We start from the raw sequence: 26,018 nt of genomic DNA on the forward strand, positions 1-26,018 counted from the left end.
AGTAACCACGACCACCATTCCTCGCGTTTGGTTGATTGGAAGGCGAGCCCAAAGTAGCCTGGGGCTTACAGCTTCCCACACCTCACTGCCACGCTCTCACGCCCCCTTCATTATTTTGCTCATAAGAAGAGCCACTCCCTGTTGTTTGGCAGTCTGATACCCCGAGTAGAGGATTATCCACCCCTCATGGTGGCAGGAGCCAGAGCCGGTCCACCGGACCTCCTGAATACCACAGAGATCCAGGCGGTACCGGTCCAGCTCTCGACAGAGGAGTGGAAACGGTTCCTCCGCAGTCAGCATTCGAACATTCCACGTGGCCCCTCGCATTGGCTATTTGCTGTTTCTGGAGGAAGACCCGAGGGTAAGGATTCAGTCTCCTGGCTCCGCCAAATGGGGTTTGGCCAGGAGACGTCATGGACGCCTGTCCCCCTGGGGCCTCCGGCACAAGCTTAATTAGATTTTTATTCCGTGGTTTCGTGGTACTTGGACTGAAGGTGGAGGGGTTACCAGCCTCCCGCACCTGTCCAGATCCCACTTTGGCCTCTGTGGTGAGAGGAATGGGCAATCGAAATATGCCGCCCCCCCCCCCCCAAGGCACTGCTCCCCACAGCGTTACCATCCGGCACCAACAAGGAGGCAGGGGGTTGTTTTGCCACACAACACACACAACACTACACACACCACCACACAACACATACACAACACACACACCACCATACACACCAGCATACACAACACTACACACAACACACACACCACCATACACAACACTACACACACACACAACACCACACACACAACACGCACACACAACAGTACACACACACAACACTACACACACCACCACACAACAACACACAACACACACAGCACTACACACACCACCACACAACACATACAGCACTACACACACCACCACACAACACATACACAACACACACAACACACACACAACGCATACACTACACACACCACCACACAACACACACAACACTACACACACACAACACCACACACACAACACGCACACACAACAGTACACACACACAACACTACACACACCACCACACAACACATACACAACACACACACAACACGCACACACAACACGCACACACAACACACACAACACATACACACACACACAACACGCACAGACAACACGCACACACAACAGTACACACACAACACTACACACACCACCACACAACACACACACAACACTACACACACCACCACACAACGCATACACAACACTACACAGAACACTACACACACCACCACACAACGCATACACAACACTACACAGAACACTACACACACCACCACACAACACATACACAACACACACACCACCATACACAACACTACACACAACACACACAACACTACACACACCACCATACACAACACTACACACAACACACACAACACTACACACAACACACACACAACACTACACACACCACCACACAACACATACACAACAACACACACACAACAATACACACACCACCACACAACACATACACAACACACACACCACCATACACAACACTACACACAGCACTACACACAACACTACACACAACACCATACACAACATTACACACAACACACACAACACACACACCACCATACACAACACTACACACAACACATACACTACACAGAACACTACACACACCACCACACAACACATACACAACACACACCACCATACACACCACCATACACAACACTACACACAACACACACACCACCATACACAACACTACACACACCACCATACACAACACACACACACAACACTACACACACCACCATACACAACACTACACACAACACACACACAACACACACACCACCATACACAACACTACACACAACACACACACCACCATACACAACACTACACACAACACACACACAACACACACACCACCACACAACACATACACAACACACACACCACCATACACAACACTACACACAACACACACACCACCATACACACAACACACACACCACCATACACAACACACACACAACACACACAACACACACAACACTACACACAACACTACACACAACACACACACCACCATACACACAACACACACACCACCATACACAACACATACACAACACACACACCACCATACACAACACTACACACAACACACACACCACCATACACACAACACACACACCACCATACACAACACACACACAACACACACAACACACACAACACTACACACAACACTACACACAACACACACACCACCATACACACAACACACACACCACCATACACAACACATACACAACACCATACACAACACATACACAACACTACACACAACACACACACAACACACAGAACTAAGATAAAGATCTCCCCTACCCCGGTGTAGTCTGTAACAGACTGTTGGGGCAAGTGCTGTTAGCGAGTAGTAGCACTTATGAAGGCCGGTACTGCACTACACGATGGGGTGAGTGGCCAGCACCACGCCCGGCCGCCTTTGTCTCCCCAGCGCTGATGTTTACCACACTAGGTACTCACTGGAGGCTGAGTCGACCTAGGGGAGGCCCAGGACCGGTTCAGATAATTGGAAATCGAACTCGGGTCGCCGGGTTCGTAGCGCAGCGCGCTAACCGCTACACTACCGCTCTGACACACACACACGCATCATACATTTATTACGTGGTCCCCTCTGGAGCTTTGGGGCCTTGGAAACAAATATTCCAGTTGTCCAATCCACCTCCCCCCCCCATTAAACCAGCCCTGCTGGAGATCACCCAGCCCCAAGGCTCGAACCCAGCGCTAACCGCTACACCACGGCTCCACGGCTCCACACACACAACACACACTACACACGCAACACACACTGCACATACAACACACACAACACACGCACATACAAAGTGCTCGCCCGCAAATCAACCACGATACCGTCCGTATCTTTGCTGATCGCTGCCAAGGAGCCATAAGCCACCAGTCACGCGGACTCAGCTCATTGTCCTCGCAGCAGCAGCAGCGGTGGTGGTGGCGGCTTTTAGCTGCGAACCGTCGAACAAAGACGGCGGTCACCCTGTGTCGCGCACCGCTTTCAGATGCGCTTCTAGGGCCGTCTGGAACGCTCTTCCCTCCGATATTAGGACGCCACTGGAGCTGTGCACTTTTAACTCATGATCTAGATTGACCAATTCATTTCTTTGGAACTGATTTTTGTGTTTAGTTTGTTGTCCTTTCCCCGCACCTCCGATTAGCACGGTTGGCTACGTCCAGTGTGAAAGAATTTCAACAGGCACACATACAAATCCAACAAAAGACAGATGCCCCGCATTGCATTTAACAGACTGTTTGGGGGCAAGCGCCGTTGAAAGACCTGCAATTATATATGAAGGCCAGCACGGCACACGAGGCCGGTGGGTGGCCAACATCGCACCAGGGAGCCAATTTGAGGCTGAGTCGACCTCGGCGAGCGCTTGCGCTAATCGTGCATTCGCGAGCAAGCGGAGTGAGGCCTACAGATTTGCTGCGCACAAGGCACCTAAGAGGCGCTGACCCATTGCCCCGACACAGCCACGCGATGAGCCTCCTGAGAGACGCGGTACCCAGGGCTTGAACCCAGGCAACTCATTAGTTCTGCCTTAGTTGCCCTGACATGGCTATTAAGAGTTGACCGAGAGACAACCAGTCCACTCCCAGGGCCCGTGGTTCGCTCGTGGATGCTGCCGTGCTGCCATGGCGAGCACCGGACCTGTCATCTCCAGGTCGCGAGTTCAATCTCTCGGCCCCGCAGTTGGAACAGTGGACAGCTGTTTTTGTTGTGTTACCCCCCCCCCCCCCCCATCCAGCCTTCTCTCTGTCCGCCCAGGAGTATAAATTGGTGCACCACGGCTAGGCAATTGTCAGGTCGTGTATGATGGGGTAAAGTGTGGGCAACCCAAACTATTGGAGGGCGTCTTGTCAATGTGGAAAAGAAGTAGGCCAACATCTCTAACGCTCCCTCCAGTGGAAGTCCTTCCGCCAACAGTGACGCGGGCAGGACATTGCAGGGCTGTGCCTTTAACCGCGGTGGCGAGATGTTAACTACCTCGTCTGGTATACAGGAGGTCGTGGGTCAATCCCAATCGTGACGCTTGCTGCCTGTTTGGAGTTTGCGTGTCTCTCTCCCCATGGTCGCGTGGATTTTTCTCCGAGTCCTCCGGGTTTTCCCCTCCACATTGAAAATCGACATTACGCGTTTAGAGTGTTTGACTGCTATACATTTCCACGTGATGATAAGCCCACTTCGTTAAACGGCTATCATTTGTGAGAGCCAGGTCGCTTCTGAAAAAAAGTGCTTTATAGCATAGCGCAGTGGGCCTTACATGGTACGAAAAAAGTTAGTTTAGTTTGGTTTTAACCAGCGCTGGCATCATAGCACGTACGGCCCGGGTCACCCCGTGTCGCCTGTAGGCTTCGGGGTTTGCGGCACCGCTTCCAGAGCGAGCTACTGACGAGGCCTCGCCCGAGCCGAATACCCCAGTGACGTGGTAACGACATCATCAGCTCAGTGGGTGGTGGTGGTCGTGCTGTTTTATATCGCGGCTCCTCTTGACAGCGTCGTGACGCTCACGGTCTCGAACATTTAACGCTGCAGGGGCGCTCCGCCTTCGCAAAATGCAGCCACCACAGCTCCGTAGCAGTTACTTCTTCGCGATAGTACGTAACCGCTCTAATTAAATAAAAATACAACGTGGAAGGTGAACGAAAGCATTTTCATGGAAAATACATTTAAACCGCGTTTTAAATAAGTGTCGTTTTTTGCGCTGTTGTTGAAAACAAAGCTCATGGTGGTTGCCAAGGGGACCCCTCAACTCGTAGATTTGGTCACGGGGGGGGGGGTCAAGGCACCTCGTGCCCCCACGCTCGTTCCGCGACTGCGAGCACTGCTTGGAATTTTTTCCCCCCGTCCATTTCCAAATGAACACGGAGAGAGGCTGCTCGTGAATAAATAACCGAATGGCGTTCCGAGGTGCAGGGTCGTCTTGCGACGGGAAATTAACGAAAGAAATGTTATTGGCGGCAAGGTGCAAAGCCTGCGGGCCGCTCCTTGCGTATGCAGCCAGCGAGCGCGCGTTCGGGGTGGCGGTTGAGAAATTAGGAAATGCATTTTTAAAACTCACCTGCCACCGAACGCGTGTTCCGCCCGGGTTGAAAGCTTCAAACGCTCGGCGATTGGGAGCGGTGGTGACGAGCCCCCCTTCGCCCTCCCCCCCCCCCCAACACTTTGGGCGCGAGTTGTTACTTCGAGACCCGGTGTGGAGAGATAGGAGAGCCGCGGCGTGAGTATCGGGAATGAATGCTCGAGGGCCCACTTCGTCAAGATGGTGTGACGTGGAGTACAGGTTGAAGGATGTCCTGGTGGAGATCATCTCAAAGGGAGTGGGGGGGGGTCAGGAGATTGTGTCAATTGTCATCACGGACCGGTGTCTAAGTGAGTCGATTCGAGAAGCGTGGATTTTTCTCCGGGTCCTCCTCTGGGTTTTCCCTCCACATTTAATGTTTGGCTGTTTTAGATTTCCACGGGATGAGTCACTTCGTTGAGCTATCATTTGTGGCCAGGTCGCATCTGAAAAAGAGCTATGTAGCTCAGTGAACCTTACCCAGTAAAATACTCTTCTTTCTTTGGTTTTCAGACGATACCAGAGACAGCAATCAGTTGTCTGTAGACCACATTAGAGAGGGCATGGTCCGTTCATAATAATAATATAATCATCAGTGGGGTTTTTTTATTCAGTAGCGACATTTATGCCACCTGCACCTCACAACTCTGCACAGTCCTCAACACGTGGAGATTACGGTGTTCTCAGCCATTTACGGGGTGGGGGCCGCACGATATCCCACTTTTTGTACCGCCTTCTCCTGATAAGCCAGGGCACAGCGAGATCGATTGCCCGCGTCGAAGGGAGTTTCGCAACATTGTTGTGATCCATCAATCCTCGCCTCCGCAGTACCGGATTACACATTGCACACCACTCGTGGTAGATTGCTGTTAAGAGACCCCATCAGAGACTGGTCTGTTAGTCACAGGAGTCCGATTGCCTGTATCAGTGTTCTTCATTGGTGGCCTTTAGTGCGGCCCCTGACAATACACAAATAGTGAAAACATCCCCCGCACCCCATCATCGTGCTGTCAAACTCCCAATGGCCCTCGCGCTGATGATGACAATGCAATCAGTGAAGAACACTGAACCTACAGTCCAGGTCAGGGACCAGTCTGTTAGTCTTCTGTGTAAACACTGTGTACGCAGTGACTCGTCTCTCTGTCTCTCGTCGCAAACGACAAATGTTGATCGTATGTTACTAACAACAAATGTTGACCGTATGTTAACAACAAATGTTGACCTATGTTACTAACATGCTGACTGTTGTATGACGCTAACAACAAATGTTAACCGATGTTGCTAACAACAAATGTTGAATTTCGATTTAAAGCTTTCGTGACTGCAAGGATTCATCTTCTTGGTTCTTTCGGTAAAGTCACGTAGAATGAGATTTAAAAAATAAAATAAAATAAGACAATAAGACATAGTGTAATATCACAAGTCTAATAGTTTATAATCTAAAGTATAGGGTAGTGTAAAGTAACGCATTGTAAAATTCAAAGGTGGAATTTGTCTATGATATGATGTTATACCATGTAGTTTAGATTGTATTATATAGTAGTCCAGTTTACAGCATAGTCATAAGGCAACTCAGGACACAACAGCGCACCTTGGCTGTTGCACTTGCCCCTTTTCTTGTTTCCTCTCTGCCTGTGTTCCCAGCCCCCTCCTTCCTCCTCTCCGGAGGTGATGCTGGTAACATGCAAATTCATATTTTAACTCCTTCCACACAGCTTAATAGACGCGGTCCTTGCATGACAGCGTTCATTCAAGCTCTGTCTTCCGGACAGACCTGTCTCTTCACCTGAAGGCCACTTGTGTTGTGGCCGAAACGTCGTGAGAATTTTATTGTCTTATTTTATTTTATTATTTTATTCCCATTCTACGTGACTTTACCGAAAGAACCAAGAAAACAAATGTTGACCTATGTTGCTAACAACAAATGTTGTTCGTACGTTGTGAACAAATATTGATCGAAAGTTGCTAAACCAACAAATGTTAACCTACATCATGGGACCTCCTTTGCCAGTACCAAAATATTATAATAGATTTTCCCCTTTTTTCTGGCAACAAAACAGGTGTTAAGATGTTAAAACACCAAACGGAAACCTTTTAGAAGGAATAATCTCTGCATTAACCACAGAATGCAAACAAAAAAACGTACTCTGATCATATATGCATTTGATTTGAAGCTTTCATGACTATTATTTAATTTATTTTCTTTCTACGTGACTTTACCGAAAGTACCAAATATAATCTATGCATTGTCTTTGAAACTGATTGGTTCACACCAGAGACAGCCTTCTTTTGAGCCTCGTTTCAAACGGTGTTAAGACCAGAAAAAACAACAAATGTTGACCTTGGGTTGCTAACGACAAATTACATCGTGAATGTTGGAGTAGAGCTAGGAGACTGCAAGGCAGGGCTCGGGGGGCACAGCGCAAATAAGTTTGACGAGGGGAATGATAACAGCGTGCACAGTGCTTCACATTTGCCGGGTGGGGCGGTACATTTGGCAAGCGACGAGAGGTGCTGACAGCGCCAGTTGTGGGATCGCAGGCGAAGGGCAGAACGCAATTACGCCGACGGATGTACACATTGCAGAATGATGGAGAGAAGGAAAACGAACGAGGAATCCGATAATGTGGCATTTTTAATGCGCAACCACGACATTGTGCAACAGCAGCAGCAGCGGGAACATTTGTCCGAAAGTGAAACGTATTTTTATATTAGATTAAAACATTTTTTTTTTTACCATAACAGAGATCGAGACACACACAGAGACCCGCAGACAACAACAACCGCCATTCGCCACTAAGTGGCGGTGACGTCACCACGACGCTTGTGCCAGGCAATGTGCACCTTGAGGCCACGTGAAGTGGCGAACGCCCGCTGGCAGGAGGTCACGGGCAGACCCAGGTGCCACCGGTCGACTGACTGAGATGACTGGCTGAGGCACCACCTGTGCCCCCTACTGTGCAAACTTGCTGTGCTTTAGCCACCCGGCGCTCCGCTCGTTGTTGTGAGCGTCGCTCCTCCGCCCACCGTTGTTGTTGGAGGGCGACTGCCTCCAACTGCCCAGTAGCGTCCTTCACGAGCCTCCTCCACTGAGGCCGATCTTGACACCGCTGGTACCAGTCATCGGCAAGTCCACTCAACTCCACGTACCACGTCACTCCATCTCTTCAATTACCCGTGCCGCGCCCGTTTAGCCCCCTCTATCCGGCCGAACAAAAGCTGTTTCGGCATACGATGGCTGGGCATGCGGGCTACATGACCCAGCCAACACAGCCTTGCCTGCCGGAGGAGCTCACCGATGGGACTTTGCCCAGATCTTTCAAGGATTTATGAGCTCCTCACACAATCCAGCCTGGTTAAACCCAGGATGGATCGTAGGCAGAACAGCCTAAATGTTTCTAACCGGCGAAGATGTCCCATTAGGGGGGTCCACATTTCGCAAGCGTAGAGAAGGGAGGGAATGACCGTGGCCGAGAAGACCTGAAGCTTCGTGCGGAGCGACAGACCAGGTAGCTTCCACACAGCGTTACGCAACCGATGAAAATATAATGCCGCTCGACTGATTCGGAGTGAGACCTCTGCTGCTAAACCGGAGCCGGACATGAGCGCGCTGCACAGGTATGGGAAACTCTCTACTCTCTCCACAACTGCCCCATCACCGATTGGAAGTTGTGGGGGTGGAGTGTCCGATGGTACAAAATACCCAGGCAGGTGCTTAGTTTTGGTGGGGCTGATGGTAAGGCCCCACCTCTTAGTGGCACGCTCCAGTTTCAGTAGCAGCATCTCCAACTCCTCCTCTGAATGAGCAGCAATTACCAAATCATCGGCATACATAACGTGGTTGACCAATAGGGAGCCATCCCTTGACCGCACCCGGGTATCGATCAGCCTCCCATTATATCTGTACCAAATGGAAATTCCTCCGGTACAGTTATTGAAGGCTTCACGAACTATGTGGTCAAAATAGATGTTAAATAATGTGGGAGCCAGAGGACATCCCTGTCGCACCCCAAGGTGTACAGGGAGTGGCTCTGACTCCCGGCCACACACAGAGACACAAACACGGAGAGAACACACGGAGAGGAATTCCCCCCAGTTATTTCTTCCCATTTCCAGCCCTGATCTGCGGTAAGACATTCTGTGGGGAGCTGCGCTAGAAATGTGCAACCCGAATTCGATTCCTGCTCACGATCAACATCAGTGTGTGTAAACATCAGCAGTGTTCGGGCGTGGTGGTGGCCACTCACTCTTTTGTGTGTTGTGCTGGCATGCATCGGCTCTCTGTAGAGCTCACCTACCAGCAATGGTATGAGCTAACACATTGCAGGGGCTGCGCCTGTGCCTTTAGTGCACATGGCGGAAGGAAGCGATCGCAGGGATTTCCCAAGTGTTGTTTCAGTGCCTTCATCAACGGGGCTTTCGAGTGGACGGAAAACAAAAAACAATACTAAACACTCGATCAGCCCGAAGGTGTTTTATTTTATTATAATATTTTTATTAAAAACAATTTAAAGTGTTTTTTTTTCTTTCTTCAGCCGATGTTTGAATGGAATAGCAGCGTAAATAATGGATCTGAGATACGGGCATGCGTCTGCGATGGATGCGGGGGAAATTAGGGAATGTTTTTAATATATATTTTTAGAGAAGTCACTGTGGGCGGACGGTATTAAAGCGTTTCTTTAATATTTTCCACGATTTCTTCTTCGTGTCAGCTCCGAGAGCCGCGTTCGGAGGAGAAGTTGCCGTTCATTGCGAATGAGCTCGCCACGGTGGCGAGATGTTAACTACCTCGCCTGGTATGAAGGAGGTCGTAGGTTCGATCCCGACCCTGATGCCTGCATATTTTGAGTTTACGTTTCTCTCTCCCCGTGGTAGCGTGGATTTGTTTCCGGGTCCTCTGGTCTGTCCCTCCACATTCAACGCGCGTTTCGAGTATTTGGCTGGCATACATTCCACGTGATAAGCCACTTCCTTGAGTTATCATTTATGGCCAGATCGCTTCCGAATAAGATATCTGTAGCTCATGGAGCCTTACCTGTTAAAATAGAAAATATTTGAGTTTAGAATGAACGTCGTTTTTAAAACGACAGCAAACATCGTGGGTACGAGAGGGGCTGGAGAGACACCATCTCACCGCCCTGTACCGTGAAGTGGGGACAATCAATCATCCGTCAAATAATTTATTTAATCCAATTTTTCCCCTTTGGAACATTACAGGATAAGCAAATATAAAATGGGCCTCATAAAAAAAAAACAAATCTAAAATCTAGCCACCTCTTCTTAGATTAACCCTGACCCCAGAGGTTCGTGAGGTGACCGGGTGGCTCAGAGGTCAGAGCGCTGAGCCGACACCGCTGAGATCCTGGGTTCGAGTCTAGGCAGTTGCCTGTGATTAAACGGGGGTTTTATTAAGTGTAGTTAGCTGATGGGTCTTGGCTCGATCACCCGTCAGATGTACTTAATTCTGCACTTAATTTGGCTAACATACAGCTCTGACAACTAAAAATATGTCTTGGGATGAACATGTCTCTGCTGCAGGGCCCGTGAGAAGGTGCTACTCTCTGTGTGTGACTCTCAGAAGTAGCTCTGCGGTATCCGCTTCCGCTCAGACACTCAACGCCCATTCGCAGCTTCGCGGCCGACCATCCACCCCGAAATCTCACTCGGCTAACCGACGATCCGGCCAATCAGCGGCCAATCATCAGCATCTCACAACACCGCATTCCTGCGGCCGCGTGAACCGTGGCGGGCCAGGGCCGCTCACTCGCGTCCCGTTCTCCGCACTCCGTTTGCCCCTCCCCACCGGCAGCTACTGGGATGAGTACCACGAGTGCAAGGCGGAGGTGCTCACCGACTGCCCGCCGGATGCTGCGCGGAAGCTCATGTTGCTCCAGCAGGAGCTGGACCGTATCAACGGCCCCGGCGGCCTCTTCCAGCTGTGCCACGTGCCCGCCGCCAACGCCGGGGCCGCCGCGGCCACCGCGGCGTCGGCCGCCGCCGCGTCCGCCCGCCTCGTCCTCACCATCGCCGCCGCCGTCGTCGTTGTCCTGAGCCGCGAGCGGTTGTGAGGGGACGGCGCCCCCCACTCCACCCTCCCCGGGCGCTTCTTCCTCACAGTTACACCGACTGACTTCACGCACAACGAGCGTGGCGTCATTAGCTCCACGCCTGGCCCCGCTTGCCACCCCGAGCCGTGATCAGATGTTTTGTGAGGTACAATTTGTTTCTGGCTCGCACGCCAAATAGCCAGTGTAGAAAAAAAAAACAATACCCGTACCCATGTGGGTGGCATCTCAAAGTTGCGATTCGCATGTGGCCGTTTTTCACTGTGGCGACCGTGAGTATTAAGGACAACGTCGCTCGGTTGCCATCTCGTCACTGGGGCGGATCGCCCAAGAGGCTCCTCTCTCTACCTTTGTGGTCGACCCCACCAGGGCTGGCTCTCGCGATAATGGCAAGACCAAAGAATGCGGGCCTGCCCCCCCCCCCCCCCTCTTGTTTGTGTTCAATCGTCGATGTTGAAAGCAGCTCTTAAAGCAATGCCTGTAGATGTGTCTAGGGGCCATTCAACATCGGGGAGCGCTGGGATCAGAATGTGCAGTTTGCCGCCCTCCCAACTGCCGAGCGTGCGGCAGCTGGAGCCGGCACTGTGTCTCGTGTCTCGCCGTTTAACACGCATCATGTATTGATGACAAGAGTGAGATAGCGGCATTGGCTCGTCGGTTGGCCAATCACGAACTGCTCATATCTTTATTATCATCATCATCTTTGTAACTAACTCAGAAAACCATTGTACAAAAATATATCACACAAAAATTAGATACCAAAACTTTGATTTCGAAGTTTGTTTCATCAACTTGCAAGTTAAAAATTAAAATGGTTTTACATTTTTGGCCCAAAATTATGGAGTGCTCCATAATTTGCGGGCGGAAGAAGAAAAGACTAAACCTAAAAAAGCAGCTCTAAAGAAGTTTTCAATTTAAATCTAAAAGTGGTGTCCTAGTAAACAATAGACCTACTGCTTCCTGAGAGATATATCCGGATTTGGTCTGCAATGGGAAAGTTGGCAACTCGAGTCGTCGCCTAATGCGAATGTCATCTCGTCCAGAAATGTTTTGCATAAAATATTTACTCAGTCGCACGGGTAAAATTTGGGTGACAATTTTCCCTGTGTCACCCTGTCGCACCCTGGCTCATCTGTAAAGGTCAACATGTCAGTACCGATCGGAGTATCTGGCTTTGGCCTTTGACCTCTCGTAAGCTTGTGCAGATCCACTATTTGACATTTTTATTGATTGACCAAAGTGCTTTGCCCGCTTGGTTATTCCAGGGGAATTTAATTCAACGCCGTTTAAATTCAGCCAGCGGTGGCCGAGCAAATGCCACAAATCGCGCTTACATTTGAGAACCCTGGGTAACCACGCATGGCTCAAACTCGGATTGTGGCCAGCCACTTCAGTCGCCTCCACTTGTCCGTGTAACTCCACGTGGCCCTTGTCTCCCTTAGCGAAAGAGGCACTAGATCTCAACGGGCTCTTACCTGGAGAAATACAGCGCGTATATTAATAATCAGCGCGTGGATGTGGGGTGGGGGAGGGGTTAACGATAACAGCACAGCGTGCCGGGGGAAGGCGAATTAACGAGGACTTTTCTCATCCCATTCCCACGCACATTCCCTGCGCCCCCACATTAATCACCGTTATTTACTTCCAACATGCAGGTTACTTTTAAATTAGTTACTTTTATTAATTATATAGGTGTGGGTGTTATTTTTTTTTCCAAACAGCATTACTTGAGGTGCCCTCCTTAATGGAGTGGACCTGCAAATGGGTGCTGGGTTCAATTCTGGGTAAAGTCAGCCGAATGAGATTTCACTCCCCTCCTCACCCTCGCATTTGTCACAATTAATTGTAGCGGTGGATTGCGTTACATTGTCATAATTATGCAAATGTATTCAGTTTTTAATTAACAATTAGGCACTGCTCTTCGACATGTTTGTGGGTTGAACCCCGCGTTGATGTTCGGCGCAGTGTCCCTTGCTGCGCTCTGAACTCCCAGCACGTGGAGCGAAGGGAAGCTCCCAACGGCAGGTGGAGCGAAATGTCGGACGTCGTGCCGTTTGCAGGTCCGGAGAGAGCCATATGGCAGCAGCATAACCGCAAACATCTTCATGGTAGCTGACCACGTGAATTATAATGTAGTTGCGTTATGGGAAGCTTCATCATTGCAGAATCCCTTTAGCCACGAGAGCACGTCTACCGGAGAGATGGATGAAGACCACCCCATGCCGTGTCTCTAAATCGCGGTCACGCGAAGCAACAATCCATCTAGCTCCCGCACACGAGCCCACTTCATCGTTCCATCTCTCCGGTTGACGAGCTCTCAAACATTTCTCTCTATCACTAGTTTCGACCGCACATAGCGCTTGTACTAATTGAAGTGTAACACATGTTTTTGTTCCTGGGTAGTAAGTGTTATTTCCTAATTGCGTATGCCTCAAAAGGACTTAAAATGGCTATTATTCCCCACAAACTTTGCTTTGTGACCAGGACAGTGATATTCTGAAATTTACCTATTTTCCAGAACATTCCAGATAGATTCAGCGCTGAGTAAACTTGGAGTAACTTTTAGAACATTCTAGAGCTTTCCAGTAATATAAATAGTAATATAAATACAAGGGCCTTAAGCCCAACAGTTCAGTTTAGTTCTAGCTGCCTAAGTGGATACATATCTGCATTTTTTTGAGATGGCATCAAGAGGCTGCAAACATCCGGCAGACGCATTTTGCTATGCGGCTAATTTATCAAGACAGGAGCGAAAAAGTACTCTGTGGAAGCATCTGATAAGATGTGTGAGGCCTACAAGGCATATTTTGGCATGCCTGTCGGGGTTCAAGACAAACCCTGGGCACCTCATTTCACCTGCGAGCAATGCAAAAAAACTCTGCAAGGTAAGATCTACAATTGTTGCTCGGAATTATATGTTATAAAATTTGTAACAATAATTTTTAATTGGACAAGTTTTTAATTTAAAAATGTTTAACAATTTTCAATGTTATTAAAAATATATATCAAGTATGAAAAATGTTGCGAGAATCTATTACACATTAGTCACGGGTGAAATTAATATATTTTGTAGGATGGTACAGAGGGAAAACAGAGCCATGAAATACGCTATCCCAAGAATTTGGTAAAAACCCACTGACCACTCAAGCAACTGCTACTTCTGCATGGTGGACCCTTCCAGACGTCGGACTAGCAAGAATGCATCTGCTATCACGTATCCGGACCTTCCTTCATCCATCGCCCCGGTGCCACACTGCCATGAGCTCCCTGTACCCACTCCTCCAGAGAGAGAAAGCTGCCGTCTTTAGAAGAGAGCAGCAAGTCAGAGAGCGAGGAAGACGTTGTAGATCCAGATGACAATTTCAGAGGTGGAGCTGAGGAGAGAAACCCATACTACCCCAACAAAAAAGACCTCAACGACTTGATCAGAGATCTTGGTCTCACCAAGTCCAATGCCGATCTTTTGACATCTAGGCTCAAGCATTGGAACTTGGTGAATGAAAATGTGCAAGTCGTAGATCAGAGGAAGCGTCACCGACTTTTTGCAGCTTCTTCACCCGTCAAGATGGGCTCTGCTTTTGCCACAATGTGACCAGTCTGTTCGAGGCAATCGGAATCGCCTGTAACCAGAATGAGTGGCGCCTCTTCATTGACAGCTCACCCAGTAGCCTCAAAGCCGTGCTGCTCCATAATGGTAACAAGTACCCGTCTCTTCCCCTGGCTCACTCGGTGCACCTCAAAGAGGATTACAACAGCATCAAGACCTTGCTGGACGCCTTGTAGTATGATGAGTACTGCTGGGAGGTCATCGGAGACTTCAAAATGGTGGCAATTCCTGATGGGTTTCCAAGGCGGTTTTACCAAGTTTCCCTGCTATCTTTGCCTTTGGGACAGCAGGGACACCAAGGCGCACTGCCACAGGCGGGACTGGCCACAGCGGACCGAGTTCTCTGTGGGGAGGAACAATGTTAAGTGGGAGCCACTGGTGGACCCCGGAAGGTGCTGATGCAACCATTGCACGTAAAATTAGGCCTTATGAAACAATTTGTCAGAGTATTAAATAAGGAGCCTGCAGCCTTAAAGTACCTGCAAGACTTCTTCCCTAAGCTGTCTGAGGCAAAGGTCAAAGCTGGTGTCTTCGTCGGACCACAGATAAAGAAGATCCTGGAGTGCAATGCATTCCCCAAGAATCTGAATAGTAAAGAGAACGCGGCTTAGAACAGCTTTGTCGTAGTGGTTCGGGGCTTCCTGGGCAATCAAAAGGTAAAAAAATATGTGGAGCTGGTTGAGACTCTGGTGAAGAACTTTGGCACAATGGGCTGTAGGATGTCCCTCAAAGTCCATATCCTTGATGCTCATTTTGATACATTCAAGGGGAACATGGGAACGTACTCGGAGGAGCAAGGCGAGTGCTTCCACCAGGATAGACTGGACTTTGAACGCCGCTACCAAGGACAGTATAACGAGAACATGATGGGAGACCACATTTGGGGGCTGATTCATGAAAGTGATTTACAGTATAATCGTAAATCTCGAAAAACTACTCACTTCTAAATCTTTTGTAGTCATTTTTGCATTACTTTAGTATGAATACATGTTAATTTTTATTCATATGTTTTTTCTGAGTTTATGTGAACGAAAAGACACAACTTCGTCAGTTTCCTCATTGAAAAAAGGTAAATTTCAAAATATCACTGTCCTGGTCACAAAAGCAAAGTTTGTGGGGAATAATAGCCATCTTCTATACTTTTTAGGCATAAACAATTACGAAACAACACTTACTACCCAGGAAGAAAAGATTGTGTTACATAGTGAAATAATTGACTCTTACACGAAACAAAGACAAATATCCCCCATAAGCCTTAACGGACTGATGGGGCAAGGGCTGCTAGCGAGCACCTATGATGGCCAGAACGGCACACGAGGGGGTGGGTCGTCAACATCACGCCCGGCCGCCTTTGTTTCCCCAGTGGCGATGTTTCCACACCGCACCAGGTACTCATTTGAGGCTGAGTCGACCAAGGGGAGGCCCAGGAACGGTACAAATAATCGAATTTGGGTCACCGGGTTCGTAGCGCAGCGCGCTGTTACACTACCACTCTTACACACGCACATACATTTTTTACACGGTCCCCTCTGGAGTTTTAGGCCTTGGGAACAAATATTCCATTTGTCCTATCCCCCCCTCCATAAACCCAGCTCTGCTGGAGATCACCTAGCCCCAGGGCTCGAACCCAGCGGTACCACCGCAGCGCCACAAACTCCGACGTGTGCCTTTGCAGTGAGCAACACAAACTCGAGAAAAGCCCCCGGGCCTCGTCAGGAGCCGAGCGCTCTCACGGCGAGCCGGTAAATGAGGCGCATTAGCACCGCCATTAATTTCCAACCCCCCCTCCCTCCCCCGTGCCCTCAATCGCCCGGCGCGCACCCCGAATTGACGCTCGTTGAGGCCGGTTTGGAGTCGTCGATCCACGGTCGTCGTCCCGCGCCTTGCCGTGCCGTGCCACACCACGTCTTTCCGTGCCGTGCCATGCCGTGCCATGCCATGCCGTGCCGTGCCACTGACTGCCATGCCACGCCGTGCCGTGCCACGCCACGTCTTTCCATGCCGTGCAGTGCCATGCCGTGCCGCGCTGCGCAGTGCCGCGCGTTCGCGGCGATCAAAATTCTCCAGGACATTTCGCGCACTCGAGTAGCGTAACGAGCGTGGGGGTGCGTTGGCCCCCCCGTGGTGGCTAAAGCCACGAGTTGGGGGCCTCCTTGACAACCAGTTTAACACTTAGGCTTTCGCGACCAATCTATAATTGAGGTTTTTTGGGGTTAGATCGCGAAAATATATAAATGTGTCGTTAAATCCGCCACCACCCGACACAGCCAACTTGTAAGGGTTGTCACGTAAACAGAACATGCCAATTCGTCACTAGTACAGCACACCGGTGTGTTGGAGAGCCAAGTCACAACATTCACAATCTGAGTACGACGTTTCGCCAGTAATTACAACTAGCTTCATAAGGCGACAGCCAGATTTGTGAAGTCCACCTGTTTCGTTCTCCAACACACCAGTGTTGGAGAACGCCGTGGTGACGTGACCACGACTTCGTGGTGAACGGTGATGGTTGTTGTTGTTGTTGTTCTTGTGCGTATGCGGGCGTCTGCTAAGAGGGGCTCGCTAACAACGCTTGCTCCGAGAGTCTTGAAGACTTAAACGCGTGGCCTTGTTAATTTTTGCCTTGAATTAAGTTCATATTTAATTTGGGCATCAACATAACCCTTCACCTCTCAAGGGTGAATACAACTAGGATATTTGTTCATGGGAAATCGACAGTGAACGACGGTTGAACAAATTAACATCCCCTTTATAACGATGTGGAATTTACATATTTAAAAAAACCCTCTATCATGGATGAGATGTTTTCAACAACAGTGTCAAAGAACAAATACCTATTTAAAACGCTGTATATATTTTTTTTATGAAAATGCTTTCATTTACGGATCACGTTTTATTTGTATTTAATTAGAGCCGTTAACGTTTGGCTTCCGTAAATTGCACAAATCAAATATTGGGCACCCCCCACCGGACCGATTGCCGTGACCGGGGAATGTCGCCACTACGCAACTGGCGCATTTCCCTTTAGTTTCTCACCCCCCAGAGAGCTCCCCCGTGTGCGTTCTGCACTGCCACCAATCCAAGTCCAGAATCTCCCGTCATTCTACTCCAGCCCTCTGACAAACGGCGCTGTCCTTTGGCTCAGACGAGCGTGGGGCGGACGCTGGCCACCATCAGCGGTGCTGAGCCGGAGTGTGGGGGGAAGTACGCGGGCAGATGTAGGTCAGCGACCCACTTGCTGTGCTTTCACGCACTCTACTGGGTGGCCGTGGTAGTTTGAGCACACGACGCCCATGCAAAGTGCTGCTCACGCTGCTGAACTCGTGCAAAGGGGGGGGGGGGGGGGGGGGTTAATCACCGGCTCCTTTGATGGCCCGTGGTGTTCAGCTGAGGGCCGGGGCAACGCGCGGCCCATAGGGAGATGGAGCGATGCCCAGTGGAGGCGGGAGACGCGTGGGAGCCTCGGTGAGGCCTCGGGCTGTCATCTCCCTCGCTTCCTCAAAAATCAAATTGTGTTCTGTCACCGGCCCAATTGATGGATGGAGCCGCTGAGAGATTTTGTTACATTTGAAAATTAATATATATTTTTTATTCCTGCCGTGCGATCATTTACAGCATGCATGAGCCGTCTGGGTGGCTGAGTGGGCTCATCAGGAGACACAAAAAGCCGGCACCGCTGAGTTCCTGGGTTTGACTCCGGGTTTCGGCCGCCAATCATTAAACCAACGGAATATTTATTTGTACCGGAGGAATCCGATGAGCTATACAGTAAAGCTATTTTTCACAGGTGTCCAGTAGGGGCGGGTAACAGCGTTACAACAACAATACACAACCATGAGAGTAGTGCAAAGTACAAGCAAGGTAAACGAATCACTCAAAAAACATACAAATAAAACTAAACCACCCCCATCCTACCAGGCCAAAGCCCACCGAGGTACAAATTATAGCTCAACAAAGTGGGCCTTCACGTGGAAATCCACAGCAGTAAAATAATCTCAATGCATGTTTCTAAATGTGGAGGGAAAAACCCGTAGGGAGCCGGTGGTTTGAGCCCAGTCACCAACGATTGCACAACAGCAAAACGTCGAAGTCAAAGCGTCTCCCTGCTCAAACTGGCAATGAATGAAGTTGGTCCTCCATCGAGTCAGTGGTGGCAATTCCACGTTGTTATAAAGGGGATGTTAATTTGTTCAACTGTCATTCACTGTCGATTTCCCACAAAAAAATATCCTAATTGTATTCACCCTCGATAGGTGATGGGTTATGTTGATGCCCAAATTGAATATGAACTTAATTCAAGGCAAAACTGAACAAGGCCACGCGTTTAAGTCTTCAAGACTCGGAGCAAGCGTTGTTCGCGAGCCCCTCTTAGCAGACGCCCGCATACGCACAAGAACAACAACAATCACCACCACCGTTCACCACGAAGTGGCGGTCACGTCACCACGGCGCTTGTGCCATGCTAGGTGCACTTACTTCGAGGCCACGTGAAGTGTCGAAGGCCCGCTGGCAGGAGGTCACGGAGCAGGTTCCGAGGTGGTGAGATGTTAACTACCTGGCCTGGTTTACAGGAGTTTGTGGGTTCGATCCCGACCCTGGCGCCTATATATTTGGAGTTGGTGTGTGTGTCTCTCTCTCCCCGTGGTCGTGTGATTTTTCTCCGGATCCTCCGGGTTTCCTTACACATTTAGAAAGAACGAGTTTAGATTATTTGGCTGCTATGAACTGCCATATGATAAGCTACTTCGCTGAGCTATCATTTGTGATAGGCAGGTCGCTTATGAAAAAGAGCTACATAACTCAGTTGGTCTTACCTGGTAAAATACACAATAAAATTTACTAGACCCAGGTGGTGCAATGGGTTGACTGATTGAGATGACTGGCAGATGCCACCAGCGGTGCCCCCTTTATATGAACACACACGCCGCAAACAGGATCAGTTTGCGTGAGAGACTTCACCTGCAGAGCTACGAGGTGGCCAGCAGGTACAGCAAATAGGTTGTCGACCGAATCGGAATGGACTGCGGGGGGGTTTTGTCCGGGGAAGTGCCGCGACCTCCCCTACATGCAGAACCCTCGTGGAAACTAAAGTGGCCGACCATCCCAAGGCAGGGCCCTCTCTGAAAGTGAGTCCTGAGATTCGGCGAAGCGTGAATGAATGAATAAATACATGATTAGTAACGTAAATATTATTTTTAGTAACATAAATATAAACACGGCAGACAGCAAACAAAAAAATATCTCATATAACAGCAATCCGCGAGGTGTTTAATCATCTCATATCTGTCATCAATTAAATTTTATAATGAACATTATTACATTTTAACCGCAGGTAATTTGTCATATTTGGCATTTGGGCTGTCACGGAAATGTCACGTAATCTCTCAAAGCGGTACCAAAAGGGTCTTTAACGTCACCGTTGCGGGCACACAATTGCTCTTCGGTAATTCCCAGCAAATATTTTGGTGTATTTAACGCTCAACTGTATTTGTACATCGGCATTAGATATGTGAATGCACGCACGCGCAGCTGCGTAATGTTCAGTTGTACCAATGCCCACCCACCGTCATGAGACCATCTGTTGTAAATTCTAATGATTTATTGCACAACTTAGAGGCATTGCGGGGAAAAAGAAAAAAATAGGTCTGATTTTTTTTGTATATTGCATAAATCAGCGCGCTGTTCCCCACGCACATTAATCCTTTTGGCTTTTAATTCGCAGCTTGAATTTAAATGAAATAATCACGGATGATATTAGGGTGCGGCGGAGGTGATGGATGAGGCCATGGCTGTGGACGTTTAACTCGTGCGCTGCCCAGCGCGAGCTCTGCAAACTCCCTGTCATCCCATCATCCTATGGTCATCATCCTGTGGTCATCATTCTGTCATCATCACCATCCTGTCATCATCATCCCACCATCATCCTGTCATCATCACCATCATCCTGTCATCATTCTGTTATCATCATCCTGTCGTCATCATCCTGTTATCATCATCCTGTCATCATCATCCTGTCATCATCATTCTGTCATCATCATCATCATCATCCTGTCATCATCACCCCACCATCATCCTGTCATCATTCTGTTATCATCATCCTGTTTTCATCATCCTGTCATCATCCCGCCATCATCCTGTCATCTTCTTTGGTTCTTTCGGTAAAGTCACGTAGAATGAGAATAAAATAATAAATTGATAAAATAACACAATAATATTCTCACTGAGAATCATTGCAGTCACGAAAGCTTTAAATCATCCTGTCATCATTACCATTATCGTCCCATCATCCCATCATAATCATTATCCCATCATCGCCATCGTCCTACAATCATCATCCCATCATCATCATTGCCCCGTCATCCCATCATCATCATCCTGTAATCATCATCGTCCCGTCATCATCATAATCAGTATCATCATCGTCCAACCATCATCATTCGCCAAAATCACTCCACTGCTGGATGAAGGCCTTGCCAAGCCGTCGCCATCTCTCACGATCCTGCAATGCAACAATCGACCCACAAGCTCCACCCGAGTTGATCTCGTGGCTCCATCTCCGTAGTGGACATCCTAAATCATCATCATCATTGTTATAAATAACAATAATAGAATCATTATCTCGCAAGGGGTTCTAAAATATAAACTGATTTGGTCATGTTGCACCACGTGGTAAAAATATGTCAGTGATGTTTGTTGAATTTATCAAGCATATTCTGGACCCTGCTATAGGAATGTGAAATCTCGTATCTACCATCGAGGGGAGATGCGTATCGTGCTCCGTTGTGCACAGACACAGTTCTATGAATATAAATATAATTAATAAAACAGTAAATGATTTTGTTCATTTTGTAGATAAATTATCTGAGAGTGAATATTTAATGGTATGCGTTAATGTGAATGCAAAAGTAAATGAATGAATAATTAAACAAACCAATAAAATATTAACCAATTAAATATCATTAAATGTAAGGGAATATTGTGGAATCTATGAATGACTTAATGGGCTCAAAAATAAATAAATGAATTCGTAATATTAGCACAGTTAGTCCATACTACAGTTCGTCAATTGGCAGGGCGCATGTGGTGGGATAAAGTGTGGGTACTCCACCTCTTCCAAGACGTCTGGTCAGCGTGGAAGAGTAGGCCAAATGCCACTCTAGAGGGGGCACTCTCGAGCTCCCTCTAGTGGACGCCCTTCCACCAGCAGTGGCACGAGCAGGCAATTTCAGGCCTGCACCTTTACATACCACATTAACTATTTAATAACTAATCAAATAGCTAAATTAATAAAAAATAACCCAGAGCACGCTTTAAAAATGCAGCAGGTTTGCCTGCGAACGAGTGGGCGCATAAATATTTGAACAAACGCTTTACAATTAAAGTTGATGCAATAATTGAATGACTATGTAAAATAAACAAAAACATGCCCAGGGAACAAGTGGAGAAATCAATGGAATGAACAAGTCTGTTCATAGATTAACGCTCTCCCCGTTAATTAATTCTGGAAACAAAGTTGCGGCGTGTTCGTCTTTCATTTGGCTCCGCCAAATGCGCGTCTCTTGCAACTCCACGTCCACCTAGGAACGGCCGAAGGAGAGGTCGCGGTGGGGGGGGTAGGGGGGCGAGAGGGGGTTGCAGCGCATTGCGGACCAGATGCTCCTCTGGTCAGAGTAGAGACACTTTCGGCTATACTATAGCGCGCATCACGTTGTTTTCACAGCACGAATTGGATATATAACGCGATTAATGTATTGGGGGAGCACATTTGTTTATAATGTGGATGCTAACTGGATATGACGCGATTTGAGTGAAAAAAACTACGTCGCACGAATAGGAATAGGCGGTTCTACGGCTGCCTCGGCGTAGCGTCACACTCGGCATTGAGATGCTGCTGGATGCTTCTAGATACTACCCACGCGCCTCGATCTTTGTTCAGCCTGCGTACGCATTTCATGTGTTATCGCGGACTGTGCTTTACCAAATATTATCAAGCTATGAAACAGTGGTTATAAAAGAACACGTAAAAATCAACAATCGCCTAACAAATTATCATGAAAAATGTCAAGTCATGTTGGTGTTTTAGAAAACTACTACCCCCTAACCCCTTTGTTCCCATTGAATCAATGGTCATTATAACGCGATTTTTCCATAACGCGATGTTGTTCCGAAACGTAACTACCGCGTTGTAGGAGAACAGACTGCGCGTGTAATTCTACGATCGTTTATTGCGGGGGCATGGCTCTGGGCTGTGATCCGCAACTTCGGTATTGAGGATTGGTTTTATTGCATCGAGATCGGTGCGAACCACGAAAACACGCGCTGCGTTCCAAAGCAGCTAGGAGACGGCAGTGCAGCAAGTGGGTTTGTGAATCCGTCTGCGTGGACCTTTGCAGTGTTGTCCCCTCTTATGCACAGCAGGTTTTCTCCGGGTTCTTTTTCATCATCATCTCACACAAATTGCTCCTGAATGGAATTGGGCCGAACATCCTGATGCAGGAGTCGCCTGGAAAAGTGGTCTTGAGACTCGGTGACGTTTTCGTGGCTCGGTATATAAAACATCATTTTAAAAAAAGCCCACTTCACGACCTATATTTAATCGTAAATATTATCCCTTCTTCATATTCACGAAAACTTAGAATCCCCAGAAAAATATAAACATGATTAATTTCTCACAATAGCGGCCCCATTACCCTGGTAAGCTACAAATATAAAAAAACTAAATTGAAGGGCAGTGTTCAATCCACTGCTAGATGACGGATGAGATATATTATACTTTACTACACTGGTCAGTGTGGATTGGTGAATGACCTGGGGGGGAGGAAGGGGGAGGGGGTGCAGGACTGCTCCAGATATCACTCAAAACAGCTGTTGGCTGTGGCCAGGAATTGAACTCGCAACCTCCGATTCGCACGGCTACGTACGGTGCGACAGAAGTGGTCGACTTGACGCGGACAACTTTATTGTTTTCTCCGACACCACTTTTTATTACAACTCTTCACATTACGTCTGCGACTTCGTCATTCCGCTTAGCCGCAGCTCGCTCGCCGTGCTCCGCCCGTCTCGCTCACTCCGCTTCCTCCCCTATCCCTCACTGTCCCTCTGCGTCGTCCCTGTCTCTCTCCGTCGCTCGCCGTCCCTGTCTCTCTCCGTCACTCGATATCTGTCTCTTTCTCACGCTGTGTCTCTGCCTGTCTCGGTTCCACTGCTAGCCTGTTCTGTCTCCTATGTCTTCGCTCCGGTTCTCCCCGACCTGCTTCATTCCAGACCCAGCGACAACTCAACTCGTTCTTCCCGTCTCCCGAATATATCCCCGTTCTCATTACCAACCAATTAATTAGGCCGCGTGCCACCGACGCCCCCCTCTATCACCAGACATTCCGGCGCCACTCTGCCCTTGACAACAACCCCGGCCAATCACAGCCGTACATCGCTTACCAACTTAATGTGCCCGTCATTACCGCACAGTTTCCCGCCGCCGCACCTGGCCGGCCCGACGTAACCCCACTGCCCATAACTCGCGGGTCTTTACCATCCACCCTGCATGCGCGTATTAATCCACTACACATACATACAAACTCGGTTCAGTGGGTTCGCAGCGTAGGGTGCTAATCACTGTGAATTATGGATAATGCTATGTGTAAATAAACAGCTAATGGGGTTTTTTTGTATTGCCAAAGTAAAATAGCGTTTAATCCATCACACACTGGCGTCCCCGGATCAATGGGACTAGTAGGCGTTTAATCCCGCGAGCCCTGCACCAAATCGGAGGAGTTTTTTCCGCTTAGTGTGATTTTTGCGTGTCGTGTGGCACCGACGTCCGACGTTCCGTTCCCAGCACACGGAAGCAAAACGTCGGACACGATACCGTGCAGCGCGAGGCACGACCCTAAAACACCACGGGGGGAGGGGATGGGGAGATGGGGGGGGAGCAAACGGCTCGACCGCGAAAACCCGCGCAGTGATTTTGAGTCCCTCTCATTTTTCCCACCGCAACCCTGCTCATCGATGGCGATTGTCCGGTACATCCGCTCATCATCTCGTGGTGCTTTACTTAATCAGGCTGTGTGCCTTGCTGCCGGTGAGACTCAGTGAAGTCCTCTCCAGTACAGGGGATTTCCGTGTTCAAACAAAACTACGCTTGGGAGGAAAAAGGGGGCCTGTTTTTCCTTTCCAATGTTGAAGGTAAAGGCGCAACCCTGCAACTTCGTGCTCATGCCACTGCTGGTGGAAGGGTCTTCACTCGAGGGAGCTCTAGCGGACACTTATCGAGTGGTATCCCACGCTGGCCAGGCGTTTTTGAAGATGTGGAAGTACCCACACTTTACCCCACGACGCGCGAACTGACGATTTTGCCCATTGCGTAGAGGAGAGAAAGGCGGTAGGAGGATTTAAGAAACTGCCCCCCCCCACTCCTCTACCCACCGCGCGGGGAGATGGAATCGAACTGGCGAAGTGTGTGGATCGCAACTCTCCAGTCGCCGACCACAACACCACTGTGGCAGTGTCCCATAACCTGAGCGGCGGGTTTAATTATAATTGATTTTTAAAAAAATGTCAGGCGTGTGTGTGTATATATATACACACGCGCAGATTACACAGAGTACACAAGCACCGTGCGGCTGTGGCGAGTTTATGAAATTATTTTGCATTAATTTCTTCTCTTGCCGGGCCCCCCCTCGTGCGCTCTCTCGGCGTGCAGGGGAGCTCCTCTCTCCCTCTTTTCCGCTCCTCTCCTCTCTTTCCTCTCTCTTCTTTATCTCGCCTCTCTCTCCTCTCCTCTCTCTCCTCTCTCTCTCCGCCCCTCTCTCTCCCCTCTCTGCTCCTCCCCTCTCCTACTCAGAGCAAGGAGCAAGCTCCGGGATTTACGGCGAAGCTCGGTTTTGATTTCGCTGTCTTAATTCCGTTTCTGGCATCCTCCACGCTATGTCAGTTTCCTAATTCGGGAAGAGTCAATATTGACATTGTCGACTGTATAAACACCGCGTAATCCCCAACACCAACTGCCAATTAAAATTACGAAAATGTATATTTTTGTACGGTAACAAGAGCACGAGTGTCAAATGTGTACACGTGCGACAAATGTTAAGAGTTACAATTGCTAACCGTGTACCTTAGTTATTATAATCTGTTATGGAGAAAACGAGTTTAAAATGCGTGTGTGGGTT

At 48.8% G+C, this 26,018-nt stretch overlaps 1 protein-coding gene across 2 annotated transcripts in view; it reads left to right on the forward strand.

Annotated features, from left to right (window-relative positions):
- Positions 1-18,190, forward strand: part of LOC116952126 (neuritin-like) — a 46,468-nt gene extending 28,278 nt beyond the window's left edge. For both annotated transcript variants that reach the window (XM_076074105.1, XM_076074106.1), the window contains exon 4: positions 10,991-18,190. In XM_076074105.1, the coding sequence (XP_075930220.1) occupies positions 10,991-11,249 (259 nt within the window). In that variant the 3' untranslated portion in view covers positions 11,250-18,190. The remainder of the gene's footprint in view (positions 1-10,990) is intronic.
- Positions 18,191-26,018: the final 7,828 nt, after the last annotated feature.

The sequence above is a fragment of the Petromyzon marinus genome, chromosome 45, assembly GCF_048934315.1.
Source record: "Petromyzon marinus isolate PM22_M1 ecotype Great Lakes invasive population chromosome 45, UKy_Petmar_22M1.pri1.0, whole genome shotgun sequence".
NCBI lineage: Eukaryota > Metazoa > Chordata > Hyperoartia > Petromyzontiformes > Petromyzontidae > Petromyzon > Petromyzon marinus.